Here is a 22,316-nt window from a genome sequence, read left to right on the forward strand (position 1 = left end):
GGCTTGGACGTGATCTCGAACAAACAGCTGCGATATTGTTTAGAAGCCGTCACCGGCTGGGACGAGACTTTTGATATAATGTAACGGCGCAGGTAAGGCAGGTCGGATCTGTTTCGGTCGTAGGATCACTCAGAGGCATATGGGAGTGCGTGGGATCACAAAGAGCCTAGATTCAACAAGCCACCTATAGGCCTTGTACGAAAGGATATCAAAAGTCTACAGAGCTAGCTACAGGGAGTGTCTCAATATATACCTATCCTAGTCGGGTCCGAATTCGGATCCGACCTCGGGCGAATGGCTGATGAAGGGCGGCAGGTACTTCCTCCGATCCGGCTCTGGGATTGGCTCAATACTTGGCGAAGTTGTAACATCGTTACATATACCTGTCTCTACTACGTTTTAGCTGTTGGCATTGGGCCATAGCATAGGTGATGCATCGATGAACACAAAAAAAAGGTTTTACATGACCACGCAATTCTCCTCCTGCTGTTTCTGGTTCGTCCTACTCAGGCGCTCACGCTTCATCTGGGCCTTGCTTCCGCCACGCTTGAGCTCTTCGAGGCGTTCTTGGGCTTTGGGGAATTTGTACGCTACACTCGAGTTAGTTTGCTGTTATTCAACTGATAAATTATCGTTCTAAAAAAGACTTACCAGCAGCTCGTCCATACCACCGCTTGGCCTCTTCCAGACTGGATTTGCAACCGATGCCTACTTCGGTGAAATAACCCATGGCGAACAAGGCCTTTGGAAGCGGTGGCTCCGCACATGCGGCTTTGCGCGCCCAGAGATAGGCTTCTGTGTCGCTTTGTTCGAGGATACCAGATGTGCCTGTGAGATACCAACCTGATAGGGCGAGTTCACTCTGGTGCTCTTCCTGTGCGGCGGCCTTGGTGTACCAGGCAATACTGGTGCGCGCATCAATTGGACATCCCAACAGGCCATACTCATAAGCTTGTCCAAGGCGGAATTGAGAAAACTTGTAGCCGAGTTCGGCGGCTTTGTGGAAGAGTTGGACTGCGTATGCTTCGTCACGCGTCACGCGTTCGGCGCCGGTTTGCGACTCATATATGAGTGCTAGCTCGTGAAGTGCGTGAGGGTTGTCTCGATCGGCGTGGTCGGCAGCGCGCTTGAGCATGTTGATGGCCTCGCCGAAATTCTTCTGCTGACCCAAATGTCCCTTGAGGAGGATCATGCCCATCTTGTACATTGCAGGTGTATCGCCCAATGCTGCGGCACGCTGGTACCACTGCACTGCTTTGACCAGATCCTTCTTTGTACCTCCACCTTCCTCATGGCCCATCTCACAGCAGACGGCTGTTCGGTATGCACTTGCAGCATGTCCGGCTTTAGCAGCTGACTGGTAAAGAGTAAATGCTTCCTTCGTGTCCACCTGCAAACCAAGAATCCCTTGCCCGTAGCAGTCAGCAAGATAGAACATGGCATCCGGAGACCCCATGTTGACCAATTTCTTAACAACCTTGTAAGCTTCGTGCATGAACTTCTCGCGATTCTTGCTCTTTGTCCGAGCATCGGCCGTGCCTCCTTCGTCAGCGAGTACGCTCGACGCTTCGACCAGCTTCTTTGCTAGCCTGAGGCCAGTAGCAATATCAGAAGAGTCCGACTTCTTCCAGGCATTCCGCAGCCTATTCAGCTCATCGTGCGTTACCGGATGCGGCACTGGCTCCTGTGCACTATTACGTTTCGCAGGTGCATTTTGGTTATCGTAACTTGGGCGTCCTGGCTCACTGTTGTATTGTCGAACTGGTGGCGGTCTTGCATTCTGAGGTGCCGACGGCTGGGAAAACTGTTGTGGTGCGCCTTGTTGCATCAACCCGGGTCGCACGGGCATTGGATGCGCTGGTAGTGCGTCTGGGTTCGATGGCGGCTGAGTGGTACCAGGCCTCCTGCCTAGTGGATCATTAGGATTACGGCCTGGAGCAGGTGCTGCTGTTCCCGGTCGAGGTATTAGATTACCAGCTGGTGCTGGTGATGAGTAATTTCTTGTGTTTGGTGGCGGCTCTGAATAGGTCGACTCGTCCGAGTACATCCTTTGGACACCTGGTTGGGGACGCCCGTACCTGGGATCAAAGTTCTGCGGCTGTCCCTGCATATGGCCCTGAGGGAGCGGTCCACGTGGCAAACCGTCCGTTGTCATCCCTCTAGGAGGTGGTCCTCGACCTCGACCACCGTTTGGTGGACCAGGAGGTCCTGCAAACGCAGTGTTTGCTCTTGGTAGACCTGGCATAGGAGGTGCATCTGCAGCTGTCTCGTAGGCACTGTTCGCATATTGATCATTGAGATCAGGCTGCGACCGGCTCCGCATCATTTGACCCTGGGCGTTTCCGTTTGGCCCAGCCCTCGGATTTGCGGGAGCGCCCGGCGGATAACCTTGGGGCGCATTGGAGTTCAGATGACCGTCAATCGAATCGCCTCGTCGATGCTTGTTGTTGGTCTCCGGTATGGCATCGAAATTAGGCATGTCAAGAGCAGATACCTCGCTCTTGCGGCGTTCGTCGTGATTATAATACTCATCGTACAAATTGTCTAGTCCTGACGGGTCCTCAGCTTGCACTTGATGCGGCTGTTGCTGCGCGGGTGCTTGCGGCATTGGAGGCCTTTGTCCTTGCTGCATCGAGGGCCCATTCGATCTTGGCCCCCCGGCAGTACTAGGTCTGGGCGGCATGTAGGTCGGCGATGTAGGGCCATAATTGCCTGCCCCAGCACCAGGCTCAGCAAACTCCTGCTGACCATTGTACCCGCCAGCTCTGTTACCATTCGGTACGTTGTGAGGCATGGTCGCAGAACGCTGCGTGTTTGGACCAAAGGCTCGCCCCGGAGGAGATGCTGGATTGTTTGTCTGATGCGGAGGCGGTCCTCGACCATTATCCACGTTCATAGGCGGCGGTCGTTGGCCTGGAGGCATTTGGTTCCGAGGATGTCGCTGATTCTGATCTTCAAAATGCCCTGAATCCTGCCGATTGTTCGGCGGCGGTCTCTGTAGCATGGGCTGCCCCCGGCCTGGCGGTCCCCTAGGCCCCGCCTGTCCCCCGTGGTCATTGATGTTCATTTGCGCCATGCCCTGCTCGATTGGGGGGTTTGCGCCCGCCGGCTTGGGTTTAGGCTTCTGCGAAGGGAAGGTTGGGAAAGGATTGTCTTGAGGCAGACTCTTTGGTGCTGGAGGATTCAGCAGAGATCGGTCTAGGCCTGAGTATGGAGGTTAGCATGCCATTCCATCATGACTAGGTGGACTTGATTGTTTGTGCAAGGACAGCAACAACGTACCTGGTGGTCTTAGTCCCCCCCGCCCTTGCTGTTGGCCTAGCGGAGGCCCATTTCCCCTACCTGCGGGTCGATTTCGAGGATCTTGTCGCTGTTGGGGGGGCGGTCCTCTTCCCTGTTTCTGGGGAGGTGACTCTTGGTAGTACGGGTCATTATATGCGTCTTCTTGGTAGTATTGGTCTTGCGGGGGCGGGCGACGGCCTTGATTCGGCGGGGCCTGCCTTGAGTACCCATTCATATCTTGGTAGCCACCCTGTTGCTGCGCATTCCCCCATCCGCCCTGGTCATAGTGGCCATTGTCCCAATGCTCATTGCCGCCCTGGTCGTAGCCGTAGTCGTAGTATTGCTGGTCGTACTGGTGGTCGTACTGGTGGTCATATTGCTGGCCATAATGATTGTCATAGCCCTGCTGCTGATGCGGTCTTTGTTGCGGCCTTCCCTGGTCATAGTGTTGTTGTTGTTGTTGTTGTTGTTGTTGTGCTTGCGGATAGTTGCCGTACTGCTGCTGGTAGGCCATTCCGACGATGTTGGTGGGGAAAGGACAAGCCAACACTGTCTATGGATGTCAAGGGGCTATAAGGTTAGGTAATGCTGTGTGCGACAAGCGGGGTGTGCAGGTCTTAAGTGCGCGTGTTGTGCGCGCTTTCGAGGGCCGGACCTCGTTCGGCCTGTTTGTCGCGTACGTTGCTAGCGAACGTGGGTATCCGTGGGTATATTTGGGTACCTGGCAAGGGTGGCTCGAAATTAAAGAGGGGTTGTGCAACCACCGGAAACAGGCACGTCTAGAAGACGACAGCAGGAGGCAAAAAGTTGGATGAGAGGCGTTGACAGGAGCGGCTTGGATTACAGATGGTCGCATGTGTCGACACCAATGGGGGATTGCGGTAGCGGCGGCGACAGCGGTCCTCAAACACGGGGTCAGATCCAATAAATGGAATCCCATGTTTCAACCCAAGATTGCCCAGCGAGCCCTTGGAGCATCTGCGCAACCTTGCATTGATGAAATAAAGGAAAAAGAAGCGTGCCGTTGCAGCTTGCCCGGGGCACTGAAACGCTTCATTAAGCGACCGGGGTCGTGGGGAGAGAGACGAATCACTACCGCTAACGAGCAGCAGCCGGGGTATGATTAGATGAGCATCCACAGCGACAGCGACAGCGACAGCGGCGCGGGCATGGCCATGGCCATGGCCATGGCCATCATGGTGAGGTTGCATGCAATCATCAGCTGCTGGGGTGGCTCGAGATGGGTGGAAAAGGGTTTCAGCGGCGGGCGGTGAAAGAGGCAAGGAGAGCAGGAGACGCTCGGCGTGCGAAGCGAGTAGCAGAGCAGGTGAAGATCATACAGATTATGCAGGCACCGGCACCGGCTGCCCTTGCCCTGCTGATCGCGGTACTGACATTGACTGGCACTGGCATGCATGCGCATGCGCACATCCACATCTGGGGCTTCCGGAAAAGCTGTTCGCCGCGTCTGCAGCTGCCCGTCCACGTGACCTGCCGACGTGGCGCAGGCCGCTGCCACTGCTGTGGCTGGCCGCGAGCCGCTAGCCGCTAGCTTCTTTGCCCAGTGGCGCGGCACATGCACATGGTCGACCTCACCACTTTCAGGCTGCCCACCTCTGCCACAGCCACCATCAACCAGACATCGGGCCCTGTTCAGCACCGAGTCAGCTGCTCAACGACACAATCATGCCATCCGCCCAGACCTACGTCAAGGCCATCTCAGCGTACGTGCATTGAAGGCCGCTGGTCCATGTCTCAAGCATCACGTCTCTAATTGTTCAGCAGAGGCGCCTTTCTCTGCATAGGTGGGCCGGCCCTCGTCTGGTACGTCACGCCGACAGAGGAAGAACTCTTCCAGGTATATCCACCTTGCCAAGTACATGCGCCCGGCAGCGTGCTCACCTGTCGTGCAGAGGTACAGCCCTGAACTCCAGAAAAAGGCCCTCGCGGGAAGAGAGCAACGGCAAAAGGACTTTGACGCATTCGTCACCCAACTCAAGGAGGCCTCGCGGTCAGACAAGCCCAGTATGTTCTTCCCCAAATAGCAGTGTCTGACCATCGTGCTGACCAAGATAGTCTGGACGGCACAAAAGGAACTGGATGCCAAGAGGTCAGAGAGGGAGCAGCAACTACGCAGAGACGAGCGTGACGCCTACGCTGCTGAGAGCAGGAGACGACAGGCAGAGATCCGGTCAAGTGCCGAGTAACACATGATTTTCTGCTTGGCCCTTGTATTTTTAATGTATCATGAATCTGCCTTTGAGGCCGCGTGTCAGTAGGATGCTGGGCCCCGATTTGCCGGCCTGGCAACGAATCTATACATCTTGGCTCAGCTGCCTGTAGTCTGTGCAGCTGCAAGGTGGTGCCGTGTTGCCGAGTATGACTTGTATGGTGAGCAGGTGATGTCGCACTCACGTGATCTGGCGTGGGGCCCGCGCGAACCTCCAACGCGCATCGCCGACCCAACACCTATTCGGTCCCCACCACGACAGTCGAAGCAGTACCCAATGCCCAGCGATGCGCAAGCCCCCGTGAAGCTCTCCTTGCCTCTGGTATGTCCGCATCTTCACCTCTATGCCCATGTCCACCAACTCACATTCATGACATCATAGGAGTTCCAGCAAGACATCTTCAATGAGCTGCGCGGGGAAGATGAGCTCGTTCTCCTCGCCCGCGGCCTCGGCCTTTTGCGCATAGTCACCAATCTCCTCCACTCGTACGATGCCGCTGGAAACAATCTCATACTGCTCGTCGGGGCCGACGACCGCGAGAATGTGTGGATTGGTGAGGCACTGGCCGAGCATGCAGCCGTGAGCAATGCGCCTAAATGTCGCGGTCTGAGTCTGGTCAATACGGATCTAATGAGTGTCGGCACTCGCGAGAAGATGTATGCGCAGGGAGGAATATTTAGTATCACGTCGCGCATCCTGATTGTCGACTTCCTGTCCGGGCTGCTTAATCCAGAGACGGTGACGGGTGTGGTTGTCTTGCATGCTGAAAGGGTCGTGGCAACATCCTTGGAAGCCTTCATTCTAAGGATATACCGTCAGAAGAACAAGGTGGGCTTCTTGAAAGCCTTCTCCGACACACCAGAACCCTTCACCACCGGATTCTCTCCGCTCACCAACATGATGAAGAACCTGTTCCTGACCAAACCAGCGCTGTACCCGCGGTTCCACGTCACTGTTGCGAAATCGCTCGAAGGAAAGAAGAAAGCCGAAGTCATTGAGTTGGAAGTGCCCATGACGGAAGCGATGCAGGATATACAGAACGCCGTCTTGGCGTGTGTGGAAGCAAGCATCAGCGAGCTCAAAAAGGCCAATCCTGGCTTGGAGGTCGAAGACTGGACAGTGGATAGTGCACTACACAAGAATTTTGACCAGATCATTCGACGGCAGCTAGACCCGGTTTGGCATCGAACTACGTTCAAGACGCGACAGGTTGTTCGAGACTTGTCGCTCTTGCGGACTATTCTCCACGCACTCCTTACCTATGACGCTGTCAACTTTAACAAGTATCTCGACACCGTACTGGCCGCTTCTCAGCCACCGCCGGGTTCAACAAAGCAAAACCAGTCACCATGGCTGTTTCTGGATGCTGCTGATACAATATTTACAACGGCTAAGCGCAGGGTGTATATGGGCAAGGTGTCCAACGCTGAACTAGCCAACTCTTCAAATACTGTACCTGAATCATTACAGCCTGTTCTAGAAGAATTCCCAAAGTGGACGCAGCTAGCAGAAATCTTGCAGGAGATTGAGCAAGACGCATACTTGAATCCCACGCCGCAGGACTCTTCGAACGGATCCATACTCATAATGTGTGGCGACCAGGGTACAGCTTCGCAGTTGAGGGAGTACCTGCAAACCATGTATGTCAAGCCAGAGGGTGATGAAGACGAAGGCGAAGACGAGTATGAGCCGTCGGCAAACTTCATGATGCGACGCAAGCTGCGCAACTACCTTGCCTGGAAGCGCGACTTTAGCAAAGTCAGCGCTGCTTTGTTCTCGGAAAACCAGAAAGCGATCAACACGACTACCGACAGGAACGTTCAAAGCGGCATGCACCAAACTGCTGGTAAGCCTCCACCTAACAAGCGACGCCGCGTAAGAGGCGGAGGCAACGCAGCGGCCGGTCCTTCCAGAAGTGACACAGGCGCAGGCCGTGTAGCAGGAGACCGCGATTCTCATATTGCAAGTCTCATGGCTGAACTGGAACCCACGGAGATTGAAGCAGCGCAAAAGCCAGGCGAAGTGGGTTTCGACCCTCTTGACAACATGGAAGATTACTACGAGCTCTTTGACATGAACTCGCTGATCATTGTCCATCCCTACTCTGGTGATCTAGACGAGCACATTCTCGACGAAACAAAACCAAGATACGTCATCATGTACGAGCCAGACGCTGCCTTTATCCGGCGTATCGAAGTGTATCGGTCTTCCCACACGGACCGCACAGTCAAGGTGTTCTTCATGTACTACGGCGGCAGCGTCGAAGAGCAGCGCTATCTCTCTGCCGTGCGGCGTGAAAAAGACGCCTTCACCCGGCTGATCAAGGAGCGCGCAAACATGGCCTTTACCCAAAACCCCACGGCCAATCTCGCGCCCGAAGAAGCCTTCTTGCGCACAATCAACACGCGAATAGCAGGCGGAGGCCGGCTCGCCGCCACGACAAAGCCCCCCCGCGTAGTCGTCGACGTGCGAGAATTCCGCTCGTCGCTCCCCTCGCTCCTCCACGCCCGCTCCATGGTCATTGTCCCCTGCATGCTCACCGTCGGCGACTACGTGCTCACGCCGCAAATCTGCGTCGAGCGCAAATCCATCCGCGACCTGATCCAATCCTTTGCCAACGGCCGCCTCTTCAACCAGGTCGACGCCATGATGGAACACTACAAGCACCCCATGCTGCTCATTGAATTCGACCAAAACAAGTCTTTTACCCTCGAGCCCTTTACAGACTTCTCCGCCCCTGCCTCAAATACCGCTAACACGCCCCTCGCCGCGTCGGCTGCTGCCCCGGATCTCCAGGCCAAACTCGTCATGCTGACCCTGGCGTTCCCCCGTCTCCGCATCATTTGGTCTTCGTCTCCCTACCAGACGGCTGAGATCTTCGCCGAGCTGAAAAAACAACATGACGAGCCTGATCCCCTGCGTGCTGTGCAGCTCGGTCTTGATCCCAGTCTCAGTGGAGATGAGATGCGCAGTTTTAACCAGACGAGCCAGGATATGCTAAGGGCGCTGCCGGGCATCAATGAGAATGCGGTGACCACGCTGATGCTTAAGAGCGAGAACATTGCTGAGGTGGCGAATATGACTGAAAGGGAGATTTGCTGGTTGGTGGGGACGGATGTGGGGAGGAGGGTGCATCGTTTTTTGAATCGCAGTGTGTATGAGGATGTGCAGCTGCAGGTGTTTAGTTAGTGTTGTTGATGCTTCTACATGGCTTGTTGTATAAGCCGGCCGGTGCTTCTGAGCGGGAAATGGTAAATAGAAATGGGAGTTGTCAAAGGTGAGCCGTAGAAGAACCATGTGTGAAAGAAGAAATCCGGGAATCCTTCATTACTGCAGTCAATTATATAAAGCAACCCCACATCCGCCCGCTCGCAAGAAGCAGCATTTGAGCAGCCCGACTCGTTTTGCTACCCGCAAATAAAAAAAATGGCAAAAAGCAGCCGTGGCAAAAAGCGGAAAAGCAAAAAAAAAGAGTCGAGACAGCATGGCGGACCTCTTTCCTCTCCAACCTCTCTCTTCCACTTGTCTAGATGTCGTCAATGTCAATCTCCTTCTTGCCACCCTCAGCCTCATCCGAGTCGCTGTCGTCGCGGTCCTCGTCGAACTCGAAGCCGATGCCCTCGTCGCCCTGGTCGCCGTAGGTATCCGTCTCGTTGATCTTTGCGTTTTCAGGGAGTTCGCCGTAGGCTTTTAATGAGCGGGCTTCGTCGGCTGTGTCGCAGTCGTCAGCTCAGCAATACTTTACATCCATCTCCTTGGCAGTCTCCAAAGAGGGAAATAACGTACCAGAGTACTTCATAATAACATCGCCCTTCTCGTCCTGGTAGTCGCGCAGCGACAGCAGAATGATATCGCCCTGGTTGATCCAGACCTTCTTCCTGAGTTTGCCGCGGATGTGAGCGAGGCGGCGGGCGCCGTCGAAGCACTGGGCTTCCAGACGCCCGTTTCCAAGCATCTTGACTACTTGGGCGTATTCCTGGCCTTCCTCCTTGAAGACGAGTTCGCGCTTTTCATTGTCGTTTTCGTTCTTGCCCCTACGTCGGTTTTTACCACCCTAGTGAGAGCGAGCGTTAGCAGGTTGGATTGCGACAAAAAGGGAGATGGGCTAGCGCTTGGGGATGGAGGGGCGCAATCTGGACTGCATGGCTGCAATGAGGTGTGGATAAATGGGCGCTGGCGTGTGTTTGTTCACGTCCAGCTGCGTCGTGGCCCTTTGTGTGTGTGCGTAGCGGGGAGTCAGGCCCTTTTTTTGCCCCTCCAAAGCAGCGGTGGCAGCAGTAGCGAACGGAAAAACAGCCACATACCTTTCCCTTGTTCTTCGGCATGCTGGCAGTTGTCGAAGCGTCGGCCTTATTTGTTTGTGTGTGTGCAAGTAAAAGAAAAGTGTGGGGAGGTGGTGGTGTGGGAGAGCTTTCGAGGCAAGAAAGGGCAGGGGGAGCCGCCCAAGTTCTTATGTAGGGTAATGGGCGATTAGTGGCGGGACCCGGGGTTGTTTGTGTCACCACCACCAGCGCCTTTCTAATCTCTGTCTGTGGGCAAGGCACAACTGCAGCCCTGACACACACCAAACTGTGCGCTAAAAATGCCTTACACTAGGCCTGCATTGAGACTAGCGTTGGGCGCTCACTCGAGAGAGGGTGAGTGAGAGAGGTAGAACCTCGCCCATTTTTTCCTTGTGACTAACTGAACTGGCCTGACTGGGACTCCCCATTTTCTCTCCTCCCCGCCGCTAATGCAACAACGTCACCGTGCATAACAACATGTACTTGTGTGTTCACAATCGAACGTGACCGGAAAGCGAGAAACATTGCCATCAAAACACAGTTTATGCATCTTCCCCATCAGCCCCCCCCCCCCAAAAAAAACAAGAAGAAGTTTCAAAAAGCAAAAGGATAAGGGAATATCCAGACGGCAAAAAAGATAAATCGAACGCGGGAAAAAGAAAGGAATATTAGCAACCACCCCCCCCCCCCCCAAAAAAAAGAAAGAAGCACGCCAAAAAGAGAAGAATCAGAAAATACGATACTCGAAAGAAGACAAGAAACAGCCAGCCAGCCAGCCAACCAGCCCAATCCAAACAACAACAACAAAAGAAAAAATGAAGCCCCCCCTCCGCCTCCCTCACCCCACTCTCCTCACAACCATCAAACCAACCTTCTCACCCACCTACCAAAGCCTCATCACCAACCACGTGCTATCCGACCCGTCACACCCACTGCACGAAACGCAGCGACGCCGGCAAGCCTCGCGGCCGCGCCGCGGACTCTGGTGGCACGTGACGACGGGGGCGGATCTGAATAAATCGAGCTGTGTGCGGGCGTGGGCGCGGCGCCGTGTGCGGCATGCGATGCGTGAGGAGTTGGCGGCGAGGGGGTACGATGAGGGAGGGTGTTTTGTGGGGGAGATGAAGACGAAGAAGAAGGAGGAGGGACTGGGGATTGGGAAGATTGGGATTGCGAATGAGGATTTAAAAGGGAGTCTGAGAATGCATGTTTTGGCGCCGTTGGTTGCGGCGCGGTTTGAGGTTGTGAGGGGCGAGGTGGGGAGTGTAGTTGAGGCGCTTGTGAGGGGGGCGAGGGGGCAGTATGGGGCTGGATCTAGTTCTGCGTCTGGGTTTGGGGCTGCGAGGAAGATGGATGCGAGGGGGGAAGCGGGTGTTGCGAAGAAGAAGAAGAAGAAGGGGGGTGCGATGGTAGGGAAAACGTGGGTGCAGCAGGGGAGGCAGAGGGCGAGGTGAAGCTGAGATTGAGTGTTGGATGGGTTGCTGGACTTTGGTTGGAAAAGATATTTTGGCTTGGATTGCAGGTCACGGGATTGAGCTAGTCTCATCGAAAGTGTGAAGGTAGTATGCAACTTGGGCGTGAGAAATACTCGGGACTAAAAGAGAAGCGGGATTAGGAACTGCAGTGGCTGTTCATACCCGCGAGTGCTACTACGGACGAGAACTCGAAAGAGTCCTTCTCATCACGGCCAGAACATGAAGAGCAAAAGACCAGGCCAAGTAACATTGCTTAAACGGGGGAAACACATATTACGGAAACACATTACAGCAGAACAACTCTCGGACCAAACCTCTTCGTTTACCTCGTTTACTACTATTATTATTATTATCGCCATTCGATCGACCAGGCTGAACCAGACCATGGACGGAAAAGGCATCTATCTACTCTATCCTATTTCTCTCTTTGACTTTCAGCCAATCAGGCACCCAACCTTCAACGCCCTGTCACGATTAGAATCTACGTCCTACCGTAGAACTGCCCGGACCGAAATCAAGCATATATGGTACCAAACACTCTGTAGTTCGAAATGTTCTTCTAGCATTCGGCTGCTTGCGTGTGCGTACGGTCCAGGCTTCACACGACCATTACAAGATGGTGGCGTGTGCTTCGGTATCTCCAGGCACAAGTTGTTTGTGCTCGTTTGGTTGAAATTTTGGCGAGAAGACCGTCCCAGGAGAATACCAGTGGAGAGGGTCCGGTGTATTCACACACGTGAGATACGCGGTTGATGCTTGTGTACCCACGGCGGATTCGCATCAGGTGATCAAAATCACCAACGGTATGTAAGGTCTGTCAATCTTTTCCTCTTACAACATGTAGGTGAGGCAAATAAAGCTCTCAGACCCATGCATGCTGCTACGAATCCATCCGCACTTCAACTTGAAATATCATCGTCGAAACGGTTGTACGTTTCCACAAATTTCAAGGCATTCATCCAATCGACGAGGCTACGAAGGCGTACATCATGACCACGCCAGCAACACCCATCATCGCAGATGACAAGGGCGCATGGACAGATGATGCCGCAGAAGGGAGGGGCGCACCCTTGGATTCCATATCCGCCGGTCTAGCACTAGTATGCGTTAGCCTTATTGGACACATCGGCGACAGACCAATGTCCATCAAAAGAGCACACTTACACTACATCTAGCATGTCAAAGAAGGCGTACTTGCATCGTTCTCCGTCCTGCAGATTTTCATTCGTAAGCACGCTTGCTTCGTTGGGAAAGTCCATGATTGGGACGGCAGGGTAGAAGCCCTTGGTTTTGATAATGTATTTTGACAGGGCGTACAGGGCATAGTTTTCTGCATTGTTGGCAGCGTCGTAAGGCATTTGCGTGGACAGCGAGGCGAGCAGTTTGGCACGCGTGGCGCCGTAGGCGTACTTGAGGGTTTGGCGGTCGATTGGGCCATCGCCTTGTTCGTTGAGCACGCCAGCAAGCACAGACGTGTTCATTGGGCCTTCGTAAGCGTCGATGAGCCATTCTGAGGTAGAGTTTGGAGGCGCGGGCCTGGGTCGCTGGACAATGGCGGTGCCAATGTCGGAAAAGTGCATGACCATGCGTGCCCAGAGCGAGGCGCGGTTGTAGTATTCCATGAGGCGGTCCTTTTGGATTTGGTCGTTGGACTTGACGTCGACGCGCGTTTGGAGCGAGTCCATGGCAAAATAGTCGGGGCAAAAGTTGATGTGCGGCTCGTTGCCAATGTTGTAGGCGGCGTGCTTGCCCTCGCGCCTGTTGCCCTTGTCGCAGAGGTCCATGGGGTCATCGCAGCGTATGTGGATGTTTGCATTCACGGCCCCCGCTTCTCCGTTGACCACGCCGTAGTTTGCTGCGCGCTGCAGGCTCTTGGCAATCATGTCCGAGTAGTTTGCGGCGATGGATGGGCCGAACAGCTCCCTCGCGGGCTGCGACGTCAGGTCAAAGGGCGTGGCGGCGGCAAACAGCGAGGTCATCTCGGAGAACCCGTCGCGTACGTCGTCAATCTCGGTCAGGTCGCAGCCCTCGCCGCCGGTCAGGGCGGTCGCGTACGTGGGCCGCGAAGGCCTCTTGTTGTCGCCAATGACGCCATCGTGGGAAGCGTGTGCGTGTGCGATGAGGGCGCTGAAGAGCAGTGGCGGGAGGCTGGCGAGCGAGGAGAGAGCGAGCATGTCGCCCAAACCCGCGGGCAGCCGGCTGGTCGATCGATATTTCAGGTCTTGGTGTCGAGGAGGACGGGCATGGGAGGATTGCAGATCTTGGTCTTGCAGAGCGAGCGGGCGAGGATTACGGCAGCAGCAATGGTCGCGTTGGCTGGGCGGGAGGTCGGGTCGTCAGGGTGAGGGAGACGCCTTGCCGGGTTCTGCACGCGCTGCGACGGGCTGTGGAAAAGCGCCCATGCGCATGAATGGGGCTGGGGGCTCCTGCGGCAGCAAGACAAGGCGGATCTCCAGTTTTCTGGCAGTGCTAAGTCGCAGCGTGACAGCAAGAGGTTCGGACACGAGGGTCTGAGACGATAGCGCTGTGGTGCTAATGGCCGGGGCCGGGGCCGTATGACGGATCGCGGCGTGCAGCTGGAGCCAGTGTGCGTGGCCGAGGGAGCAGCGCCCAGCGCCATCAGAGACACCGGGCCATGTCGCGAGCCGCCGCCGCCATGGGCAAAGACTGTGCATGCACATGGCAATGGATGGCGGCGCTGTGCTGAACTACGGTCGCAGCATGCTCGAAGCAGCAGGGATCGCTTGCCGTGAAACGCGACATCAGCCTGCCAAGCGCCGCCCGCAACGCTGCCCTCGTCTCCACCATGGCGATTCGTTTCTGCATCTTGCCATGTGCCCAACCGCCCCGAAACCCCAAGCCCGCAAGAGGACATGCGGCGGCCCTCATGCTTGTGCGTGTGCTTGTCGTCGTGGCGAGCGTGGGTGAGGCGCCATGGTGTGCACGCCCAAGCAGGGACATGGCCGGCCGTGGTATTGCCGGCATCGCCCCAATGTTTCTGCGAAAACGACTCCGTAGGGTTTGGCTAGTGGGAGCGTGGCCATGGCAGTGACGCAAGTATCCACGCAATGGCAGCCATTGCACGCCTCGCCATAGCCTCAGGTGGATGCCGTCGGTGCCCACTTGGTCGCGGGGGTCTGGGGGGCAGGCCAGCCAAGCTTTTCCTCTGGATATGGGTGGGCGAATGCGAACGACGTGTAGACGTGGAAGCTTTGCGTGGGCCAAGATAACGACCATGGCCATCCTTCACCGGTAACCCGTCGTGGCACACCGACACACGGCTATAGCAGCAGAGCGACTTCAGGCGTGGAATGGCGGTCGGCGAGGCCGTGGGGAAAGGTGTTCGCGTGCATCTTGTCCTGAGGGCGTCACCCCACCTCTGCCGAAAGCCGTCATCTGCACGTTGCCGGCCCAATCAGCCTGGCTTCGCGACGGCAAGGTGGGTGGTCGAGCATAGGCGTGGCGCCGTTGATACGCTTTGGGCGAGCGAGTGGTGTTGATGGTGGACGACATGGTATGCAAGCTGTCGGCGGCGTGAGTGGACGACGACACCGTAATTCCCGCAGAGCCGCATCTCAGCGGCCCTCTCCAGTCGGCCTGCATGGCTCGAGGCGCAGACGATAAAAAACATGAACAGCCCAGCGATCCGTCCTTGACCGGAGATTGTGTCGAGTGAGTTGAGCCGACGTCGACAGACACAGACAGCGCTCACGTCACAAACGTCACAGCCACGCTAAGCCCTACCTGCCCTCCATCCTGCTAGCACTAGCACCTCCATCCTCGACTCTGTGGCCCCGCAGCCTCGTCCACACCCAGTGAGTCCTGATTCGCCTTGCCATGCCTCCAGCACACCTGCTGGCAGGGCTGCAAGATCCATCCTCTTTTCTGGTTGCCTGAGGCTGATGCTGCATGCGCCACAGCACTCAACCCCGCCCGACATGTCTCTGGCAGCCCTGCGACAGCGCGATCGCGGTGTCACGCCCACGCTCCATGACTGGGTCCAGCAGCCCCCAGACTTGTCGGCTCGGCTGGTACACATTGGCGAGCAATTCCTGCACAGCATCGGGGACGCAGACACGGCGAGTCTGGTCCTGGAATCCGAAACTGTAAAGAGCACGTCGTCCATGGCGCCCGCTCTGGTCCACCAGTCCAATGCCTCGACCCATAGCCCGCCCTCTCTGCACTCGTGCTGCACCGAAGCCACCCCGACCGAGACGAGCATCAGCACCGGCCTCGCCGGTCATCTGGCCGGCTTCCCGCTGCTGGACGAGGGCCACGAGGGCATCCTCGAGATACCCCACGCACAGGCCAGAACACCCGTCTACGAGTGTGCCTTTTGGTTCCTCGACTGCGCCTACGTCTCGCCCAACCAGGAAGAGTGGGAGCGCCATTGCCTGTCGCATTTCCGTGGTGAGGAGCCGCCTCTGACGGTCCAGTGCCCCTTGTGCGATTGGACAGCCCACACGTGCGAAGGCGGCGGCCATGTAGCGTGGGCAGCACGCATGCACCATGTGGCATCCGAACACGTCATGTACGGACAAACGCTGCGCACAAGTCGACCCGACTTTGCTCTTTTCGAATACCTGTGGCAGAGGCGCTTGATCGATGCCGAGGACCTCAAGGAGCTAAAGGCCGGTAACCACAATTTGACACATCCACCGGGCAACTTTACCGAGACTGCTGGAGCGAGGAGGGAGCGTGGGGGGAGGCCACATCGTACACAACATGTTAGGATGACTCGGCAACCCATCCCGCGTCAGTCCTGATCCGCCTCTTCTGCTCCCTCTTTGTCTGGAGCCTGTTTTTTCACACCGATTTCTTCATTACTCATTCATCTCCATCCAGCGACTGTCCCCAGAATGGCATACCGAGGACATTCCAAAAAGCATAGCCCCGGCGTTTTTCTTCCTCTTTTTCCTTTTTTCCTCTTTTTCCTTCTCTTGTTTCTAATATCTCATGGCTCAGCACAACACGTTTGTTGTTCTTTTCTTCCTCTCCCACTCATTCCATATCCGCTGTTTGGAGAAGAAAAGACTTCTGGTTAGTTGATTCTTCTTCTTCTGCTGCTGCTTCTTCTTCTTACACCTCACTCTCCACCAATCCGCAAACCCCTGTTCAAGAAATCCCCGAACCCTCTTACTCCTCCGATAACTACTACTAAACAACAAATAAACAAAACAATGAATGAACGAATGCAACGATTGCAATAACGAAAAACCAATGAACAAAAAAGCTGCGTTTTCTTCATCACTCGCCACACACCCGCCGTCCTTCAGCCGTCCCTTATATACCTCACCATAACTCCACCTAACCCGCCACTCCCCCCTTTCCAGCTGACCACATCAAACCTCTGGCCCATGATTCGCCCATCCACAAAAAAAGACGGCACATTATTAAACACGCAAAGTCTAGTCCGTGTCTGCTGCAAAATGGCTGCCTAGAATGAAAAATGGCGGGCCACGCACCAAACAGGTGTTCGGTATCTAGGCTGGATGTGGTTTAGCGCGCATCGCTGTGTTGGGAAGGTTGAGGCGAGGGGAACGGGTAGTGTGGTTAGTGTAGTTGGATGCATGGAGAGGATGGTTGATTGATTGGTTGGTGTAATATCACTCTGTGTTCATTGTTTAGGTTGTGGGTAGGCATATCGGATCAGTTCGTAAGCTCATTCATTCATTCATTCATGTATTCATAGCAGATATACCCTTCCTGTCCTCCATCCAGCCCATCTACCATGACTCAGCGGCATACCATCACACCCCAACCACCACCACCATTCCCGTAATCTCAGCAACAAAACCCTCCCCCCCCCCTCTAAAAAAAAGCAGCAACAACAACAACAACAACAAACCAAGCCTTCAAGACTTTTCTTTTTTTGTTTTCAAACTAATAAACATAGAAATTCTGAGCCTCGCTTTCGCGCTCCAGAATCTGCTTGTTCTTGCGCAGAAACATTATCTTGGCTACCCACGCAAGCAGCGCCGTCATGACGGAAAAGGCAGCTGAAGAACTCAGTGCAATGACGTATCTGGGTGCGTCGGATTTGGGCCAGAGATAGGGTGTCCTGTTTTACTTTGTTAGTTTCTGGATTCATTCATTCATACATACATGCACTCAAGTCACACGACAAGAAGAAGTAGGAGAGGGGGGAATTAGGGGGGGCAAAACAACGCACCAAATAAACGACGCATTCATAACCGTTGTCACAATGCCAATCGCAACCGCCTTCTTCTCGGGCGTCTGTCCACACGTGGATCCGCACCAGCCCAGGATAAGCGAGTTGACGCCATACGTGCCTATGGTGAAAATCACCATGGCCACATAGCGCCCTGCAACGCCTAGATCGGCGCACGCAAGCCCAAACCCAAAGGTCGCTACTGCCTTGGAAATGGTAATGTGCCATGTGCGCTCGTTGAACTTGCCGGATGACCATGACACCAGGATGGTGACGGCGCCGGCGATGAGGTACGGCGGGCAGGTTAGGACCAGGGTGATGGTTTGGGAGAAACCGAGGGTTTGGACGACGGTTGGGAAGAAGTTTTTGAAGCCTGTGATTGTTAGGGGCTTGTTCTGCTGGGGAAGAAAAGAGAAGGGGGGGAGGGGGGGAGGAGATATCAGAAGGAGAGAACATACCGTTAGCAGCCAAATGCATATGAGCCATGACGGCGAAAATCCACACCATGGGATCCTTTCCCGCCTGGCGGAAGCCCGCCCACACAGACGTCTCGCCTTTATTTCCCACCGTTTCCATGGCCATGCGGTTGGTCGCCAGCTCGCGCTCGTCCTGCGTGAGCCACCACGTGTTATGCGGGAAATCCGGGAGGAGGAAAAACCCGGCAATGGCAATGACAAAAGTGACTGCGCCCTGCAGGATAAACAGCCATTTCCAGCCGCTGATGCCGCCGACGTCGCTGAGCCCGTGGAAGATTCCCGCTGCAATGAGGCCGGCGAATGCGGTTGCGAGAATGTTGCCTGTGTACAGGATGGCGATGCGCGTGGCGACCTCTTTGCGCTTGTAGAACATGGAGAGCAGATACACGGCTCCAGGGTAGTACGGCGCTTCGGTGATGCCGAGGAAGAAGCGGGTGAGGAGCAGGCCGGTGAAGTCTTTGGAGAGCGCCGTGAGAGACGAGACGACGGCCCAGAGCGCCATGCAGATGCCCATGTAGCGCGAGGGCCGCGTGCGGTTCAGAAACATGTTGCTGGGGATCTGGCCGAGAAGGTAGCCTACAAAGAGGATGCTGACGCATGTTTGGTACTGCGTGCTGCTGAGATTCAAGTCTTTTTCCAGGTCGTCGAGACGGGCTAGGGCAATAGCATTGCGGTCTAGAGGCATTCTGTCAGTGAATCTGAATCCGTATAAGAGGGAAGAGGCTTGTCGTACCAAGGTAGTTGAGCCAGTACATGGACCACAGCATAGGCATGATCCATTTATCCAGCTTCCTGACGAGCGCGATTTCCCGCGGGTCTGTCTTCTCGTGGGCCCCTGAATAGTCCACCTTGGTTACCTGCGGGATGGGCTTGATGAGCTCGTCGTCCCGCGTGTGAGCGTGTTCCAGCATGATGGTATGGTCTTTCTTGGAGTCCTGCATGGTGGCGGTCCTTGCAGCTGAATATCTTGGAGGGGGAGAGCGAGGGGGATATATAGTTCAAGGCCCAAAAAACCAATATGGGTGAAAAAAAAGTAAACGCTGAACCACCCAGAGAACCAAGCTGAATGATCTGGAGGGGGAAACACACAATCCGGCGGACATCGACATTCCCTTTATACACACACTCCTTCTACCTCTCCGTGTGTGGGGGGGTTGAGGGGCTCCCCCCCTCCAGATGAACCTGTAGCTGGCGTCTTCCGAAAACACACGAACGGTGTCCCGGTGTCTATCCGCGCGTGCATGTGTTCCAAGCCATCCCAAGCACGCCTCCTTCTCACCGAACTGGAATATATCTAGGGGGGCTATAGACATGGGGCTCCGAAGGGGGGGGAGGGAGGGGAGGGAAGTGGAGCCTCTGAAGGCAAGAGCCTGAGGCGCCCGGCATGGTAATTGGATGTGAATAGCGAATCTCGTGGTCGCAAGCACGCATCCACATCCATGCCGTGCGGAGGTCGCAAGGACATTTCTTGCCTTAGAAGCTGGGCACTGCCGGTCACTTCTCCGCATCCAACAGCCAGGGTTCGACTTTCAATAACAGGGCCTGTAATCCGGTGCAGTGGCGGCGCTCCGCGCACTAACACTGTTTGCATGTTTGCCGAAAAACACACTTCACTTGCTGTTGGAGTTGCAACGCAAATGGGCCTAGTTCTCTTGATCCAGCATCCAGTTTGTTGGGTGGTGTGAAAGGACTCCAAAAAAAGGTCTTTCATTCATCCTGTCCCCCATATCCCCCCCCCCCCCACCTGACGTCGCGATGAAGTACGCCGTGTCCCTTCCCCCCCGGAAAGGTAACCCGCTCACGGCACCATGAGACTTCCCAACTGGGCTATACCGTAGGCAATCCTTTTTTTCCATTGAGTTTTTTTTCGTGACCGGAACCAATTGAAACGCCGAGGACGAGTACTAAACGTACCGGCGGGCTTGTCTCTGCGACAAGCCCTTTGGCAAGCCAACAAACTTCTTGGTTTTGCGCCATGTCAGACGACTTGGTAGCACAATACCCCAATCCAGCGTTGCACTAGGATCTAGGCCAAGTAGGCCGAGATCAGCCCCAAGATCTTGTGCTGGTGGGTTTGCGGGGGAGTAGGACCGACTGGGTAGTGGTGTTGTTGCACGGATGGGGAGGGGGGAACCTAAGCGTCTTGACGGTGCGTGGTTTCTCAGCCGCGCCGCAGCTTGGTTTGGTATGTTTGGAGAACCAACGCTGCGAGGCACAAGGATAGCGTGCCTTCGTGTCGAGGCCATGACTGAGGGAAGGTGGCTCTGAAGTTGTTCCACCGTCAATTGAGCCAATAAGGCCGTCGGCCAAGCTAGTCCGCTGGACAATAAATGTCTTGGCTGCCCTTCGCCGCGCAAATAGCTTGGGGCCCTTCTTGGTGTCTGACAGGGTGGTCCGGGGGAACTTGGCAATCGTCTGTAATACTAGTCAGTTGTGCGTCATGGAAAACAGGGGCAGACTGCCTATCACCCGGGCGGCAAACACGCGGCGGGGCCATGTCCGGTCTCATGCTATGGTGTCGGAGGTTGTGAAAACTACAGGCTTGAGAGAAAGCCGCGGCTTGTTCCTGGTGTCATGTGCTGTTGACGGCCGTCTATAGACTGGGGGGCGAATAGATACAACGGCGACGGCGATGGTGACAGCGACAGTCTTTCACCGGTGCGTGGGACGGTGCCCCATGGGGTTGTGGAGTAACCCGGTTTACCAGGCACTTGGATATGGCGGCGTAGGTGGTTAGTTCCTTTTGGCCCAAAGGAAGAGACAAGCTAGCGAGCGCGGTAGCACCAACCAGCGGAGAACATGTGTGGGGGAACAAATGTATTGTGCAATGTGATGCCACAACTACCTAAAAGGCGGGAGAGACAGGTCCATATATATCACTCCCATCAGACTGCAGACAAGACTTCGTACGTCCAAGCCTGGGTCAGGGTCGCGTGGACCGACTCCAAGATGCTTCGGTGCTTGGTTTCCGTAGGCCGCCGAAAATAAGACGTGTTCAGTCGAGGGAGAGAAGTGGTAGGGGCTGCCTTGGAGGTTGTAAGCGCCAAGTTGATGGAGCGAATTCGATGCCGGGACGCCATGCTAATTCTAAAAGTATTAAGTCCGTCTTCTATCAATCGATACGTCAGGCTGCAACCCGATGCGCTAGCCACGTGCCCATTTCCCTAGACCCGGTCCTTTAGCTCTTGCTCAGTCCACTCCCACAGTTTTTTTTTGCCAATTCGCGGTCCTGCCCTTGTTTCGAAGTTGGTGTCGTTTCCACGCCAAACGGCTCATAGTAGGCACCATTGACCAAGTTCTGCCTATCTGTAGTAGCGGCCCAAGTCTGGTTGTATGCCCCTTCGTTCGCATCCAACCAATTCCCACCAGAGATCATATTGACGATTTTTCGATCAAAGAAATTCTCATTCGCATGAAGGTCTGTTCTGATGAAACCCGGGTGGACCGCGACAGACATGATGTTGGGGAAATGAGTGGCGAGCTCTACAGGGTATAGTAGATTGGAGAGCTTCGACTGTGCGTAACATACCCATTTGTTGGGGTTGAATAATGAACCGTAGTTTGCGTTTCTGGTCTTGAGCTTCGAGAACTCGATACCGGAAGAGGGCGTAGAGTGCCTATATGCAACAGACGAGAGATTGATGATGCGGACATCTGATTCGGGCTGCTTTGCAGTTTCCAGTAGGACGGGCATGAGGAGCTTGATCAGGAGGGCGTGGCTGAGGTGGTTGGTGGCGAATTGCAGTTCGTAACCGTCTTTGCTCAGCGCGGCTGGCGTGGCCATGATACCCGCGTTGCACATGAGAACGTCGAGGCGACTGGACATGGATAAGAACCGCTTGGCGGCTGCTTCGACAGAGGCAAGATCCGCAAGATCGCATTGAATAAATGTCAACCTTGTAGAAGGTGCTGTTTGCGAAACCTTGGAGATTAGCTCATCGGCACGAGCATGGCTGCGACCACTGAAGAAGATATGCGCTGGGTTGTGGGAAGCGATGAAGGAGATTGATGAAGCTCCCAGACCGGTGGTACCTGTACGAGCAGTCAGTGGTTGTACGAGTCCGTTGAAAGCATGCCACATACCACCCGTGATAAAGAAGACTCGTCCAGATTGGTCTGGGATGTCTCTTTCAGGGTTGAAATGAGCGTTGACCATTTTCTAAAGTATTCTTCAAGTGGCTGTATAACGAGTGGTATTGTGATAGTAGCGTGAGTGCTCTAGTTATTTGCAATGCTGGTGTAGAGGCGCTGGTGCTGGCCATGGCCAAAACCGCCCGACGAAGCCATTGATATACTTCATTTCACACGCTACTGTAGATGTTATCGCCAAACGAAACATGATGTACGTGAACAGTACTCGGCCGTAGTCTCACCTGCGGTCTGGCGCGGTTTCAGTG

At 55.1% G+C, this 22,316-nt stretch overlaps 9 protein-coding genes across 9 annotated transcripts; 4 read left to right on the top strand and 5 right to left on the bottom strand.

Annotated features, from left to right (window-relative positions):
- Positions 1-378: 378 nt before the first annotated feature.
- SETTUDRAFT_166587 (uncharacterized protein) lies at positions 379-2,622 on the bottom strand. Its single transcript, XM_008023228.1, has 2 exons — positions 652-2,622; positions 379-590 (listed from the first exon to the last, which is right to left on the bottom strand). Exons 1-2 carry the CDS (start codon positions 2,606-2,608, stop codon positions 460-462), a joined length of 2,088 nt encoding a protein of 695 aa, XP_008021419.1. The 5' UTR covers positions 2,609-2,622; the 3' UTR covers positions 379-459.
- Positions 2,623-4,926: 2,304 nt separating this feature from the next.
- SETTUDRAFT_166589 (uncharacterized protein) lies at positions 4,927-5,678 on the top strand. Its single transcript, XM_008023229.1, has 4 exons — positions 4,927-5,006; positions 5,068-5,140; positions 5,196-5,307; positions 5,359-5,678. The coding sequence occupies exons 1-4, from the start codon at positions 4,969-4,971 to the stop codon at positions 5,487-5,489; spliced, it is 354 nt and encodes a 117-aa protein (XP_008021420.1). The 5' UTR covers positions 4,927-4,968; the 3' UTR covers positions 5,490-5,678.
- An 87-nt stretch (positions 5,679-5,765) lies between these two features.
- On the top strand, positions 5,766-8,856 carry SETTUDRAFT_144589 (uncharacterized protein). The gene is made up of 2 exons (XM_008023230.1): positions 5,766-5,834; positions 5,895-8,856. The coding sequence occupies exons 1-2, from the start codon at positions 5,790-5,792 to the stop codon at positions 8,700-8,702; spliced, it is 2,853 nt and encodes a 950-aa protein (XP_008021421.1). The 5' UTR covers positions 5,766-5,789; the 3' UTR covers positions 8,703-8,856.
- SETTUDRAFT_166591 (uncharacterized protein) lies at positions 8,822-9,929 on the bottom strand. Its single transcript, XM_008023231.1, has 3 exons — positions 9,818-9,929; positions 9,300-9,567; positions 8,822-9,224 (listed from the first exon to the last, which is right to left on the bottom strand). The coding sequence occupies exons 1-3, from the start codon at positions 9,836-9,838 to the stop codon at positions 9,040-9,042; spliced, it is 474 nt and encodes a 157-aa protein (XP_008021422.1). The 5' UTR covers positions 9,839-9,929; the 3' UTR covers positions 8,822-9,039.
- Positions 9,930-10,656: 727 nt separating this feature from the next.
- On the top strand, positions 10,657-11,079 carry SETTUDRAFT_63163 (uncharacterized protein; the record flags this gene model as incomplete). Its single annotated transcript, XM_008023174.1, has 1 exon — positions 10,657-11,079. A coding segment is annotated over one exon (423 nt), but the record flags the coding sequence as incomplete, so codon positions are not given.
- A 1,147-nt stretch (positions 11,080-12,226) lies between these two features.
- Positions 12,227-13,445, bottom strand: SETTUDRAFT_101380 (uncharacterized protein; the record flags this gene model as incomplete). Its single annotated transcript, XM_008023232.1, has 2 exons — positions 12,227-12,368; positions 12,436-13,445. 2 exons carry the CDS (start codon positions 13,443-13,445, stop codon positions 12,227-12,229), a joined length of 1,152 nt encoding a protein of 383 aa, XP_008021423.1.
- A 1,764-nt stretch (positions 13,446-15,209) lies between these two features.
- On the top strand, positions 15,210-16,037 carry SETTUDRAFT_101773 (uncharacterized protein; the record flags this gene model as incomplete). Its single annotated transcript, XM_008023233.1, has 1 exon — positions 15,210-16,037. The coding sequence occupies one exon, from the start codon at positions 15,210-15,212 to the stop codon at positions 16,035-16,037; it is 828 nt and encodes a 275-aa protein (XP_008021424.1).
- A 1,117-nt stretch (positions 16,038-17,154) lies between these two features.
- Positions 17,155-18,860, bottom strand: SETTUDRAFT_101600 (uncharacterized protein; the record flags this gene model as incomplete). Its single annotated transcript, XM_008023234.1, has 4 exons — positions 17,155-17,332; positions 17,444-17,816; positions 17,902-18,594; positions 18,653-18,860. 4 exons carry the CDS (start codon positions 18,858-18,860, stop codon positions 17,155-17,157), a joined length of 1,452 nt encoding a protein of 483 aa, XP_008021425.1.
- Positions 18,861-21,097: 2,237 nt separating this feature from the next.
- On the bottom strand, positions 21,098-22,075 carry SETTUDRAFT_24770 (uncharacterized protein; the record flags this gene model as incomplete). The annotated part of the gene is made up of 2 exons (XM_008023004.1): positions 21,098-21,951; positions 22,003-22,075. The coding sequence occupies 2 exons, from the start codon at positions 22,073-22,075 to the stop codon at positions 21,098-21,100; spliced, it is 927 nt and encodes a 308-aa protein (XP_008021195.1).
- Positions 22,076-22,316: the final 241 nt, after the last annotated feature.

The sequence above is a fragment of the Exserohilum turcica genome (genome assembly GCF_000359705.1).
Source record: "Exserohilum turcica Et28A unplaced genomic scaffold SETTUscaffold_10, whole genome shotgun sequence".
Taxonomy (NCBI): domain Eukaryota; kingdom Fungi; phylum Ascomycota; class Dothideomycetes; order Pleosporales; family Pleosporaceae; genus Exserohilum; species Exserohilum turcicum.

Coding starts and splice junctions, on each gene's coding strand:
- SETTUDRAFT_166587 (XM_008023228.1), bottom strand. CDS start 2,608: ATGCCGCAAGCACCCGCGCAGCAACAGCCGCATCAAGTGCAAGCTGAG. Junction 591..651: donor GTGGTATGGACGAGCTGCTG/GTAAGTCTTTTT, acceptor ACTCGAGTGTAG/CGTACAAATTCCCCAAAGCC.
- SETTUDRAFT_166589 (XM_008023229.1), top strand. CDS start 4,969: ATGCCATCCGCCCAGACCTACGTCAAGGCCATCTCAGC. Junction 5,141..5,195: donor CAGAGGAAGAACTCTTCCAG/GTATATCCACCT, acceptor CCTGTCGTGCAG/AGGTACAGCCCTGAACTCCA. Junction 5,308..5,358: donor CTCGCGGTCAGACAAGCCCA/GTATGTTCTTCC, acceptor TGACCAAGATAG/TCTGGACGGCACAAAAGGAA.
- SETTUDRAFT_144589 (XM_008023230.1), top strand. CDS start 5,790: ATGCCCAGCGATGCGCAAGCCCCCGTGAAGCTCTCCTTGCCTCTG. Junction 5,835..5,894: donor TGAAGCTCTCCTTGCCTCTG/GTATGTCCGCAT, acceptor ATGACATCATAG/GAGTTCCAGCAAGACATCTT.
- SETTUDRAFT_166591 (XM_008023231.1), bottom strand. CDS start 9,838: ATGCCGAAGAACAAGGGAAAG. Junction 9,568..9,817: donor TGCCGAAGAACAAGGGAAAG/GTATGTGGCTGT, acceptor CGCTCTCACTAG/GGTGGTAAAAACCGACGTAG. Junction 9,225..9,299: donor TGTTATTATGAAGTACTCTG/GTACGTTATTTC, acceptor ACTGCGACACAG/CCGACGAAGCCCGCTCATTA.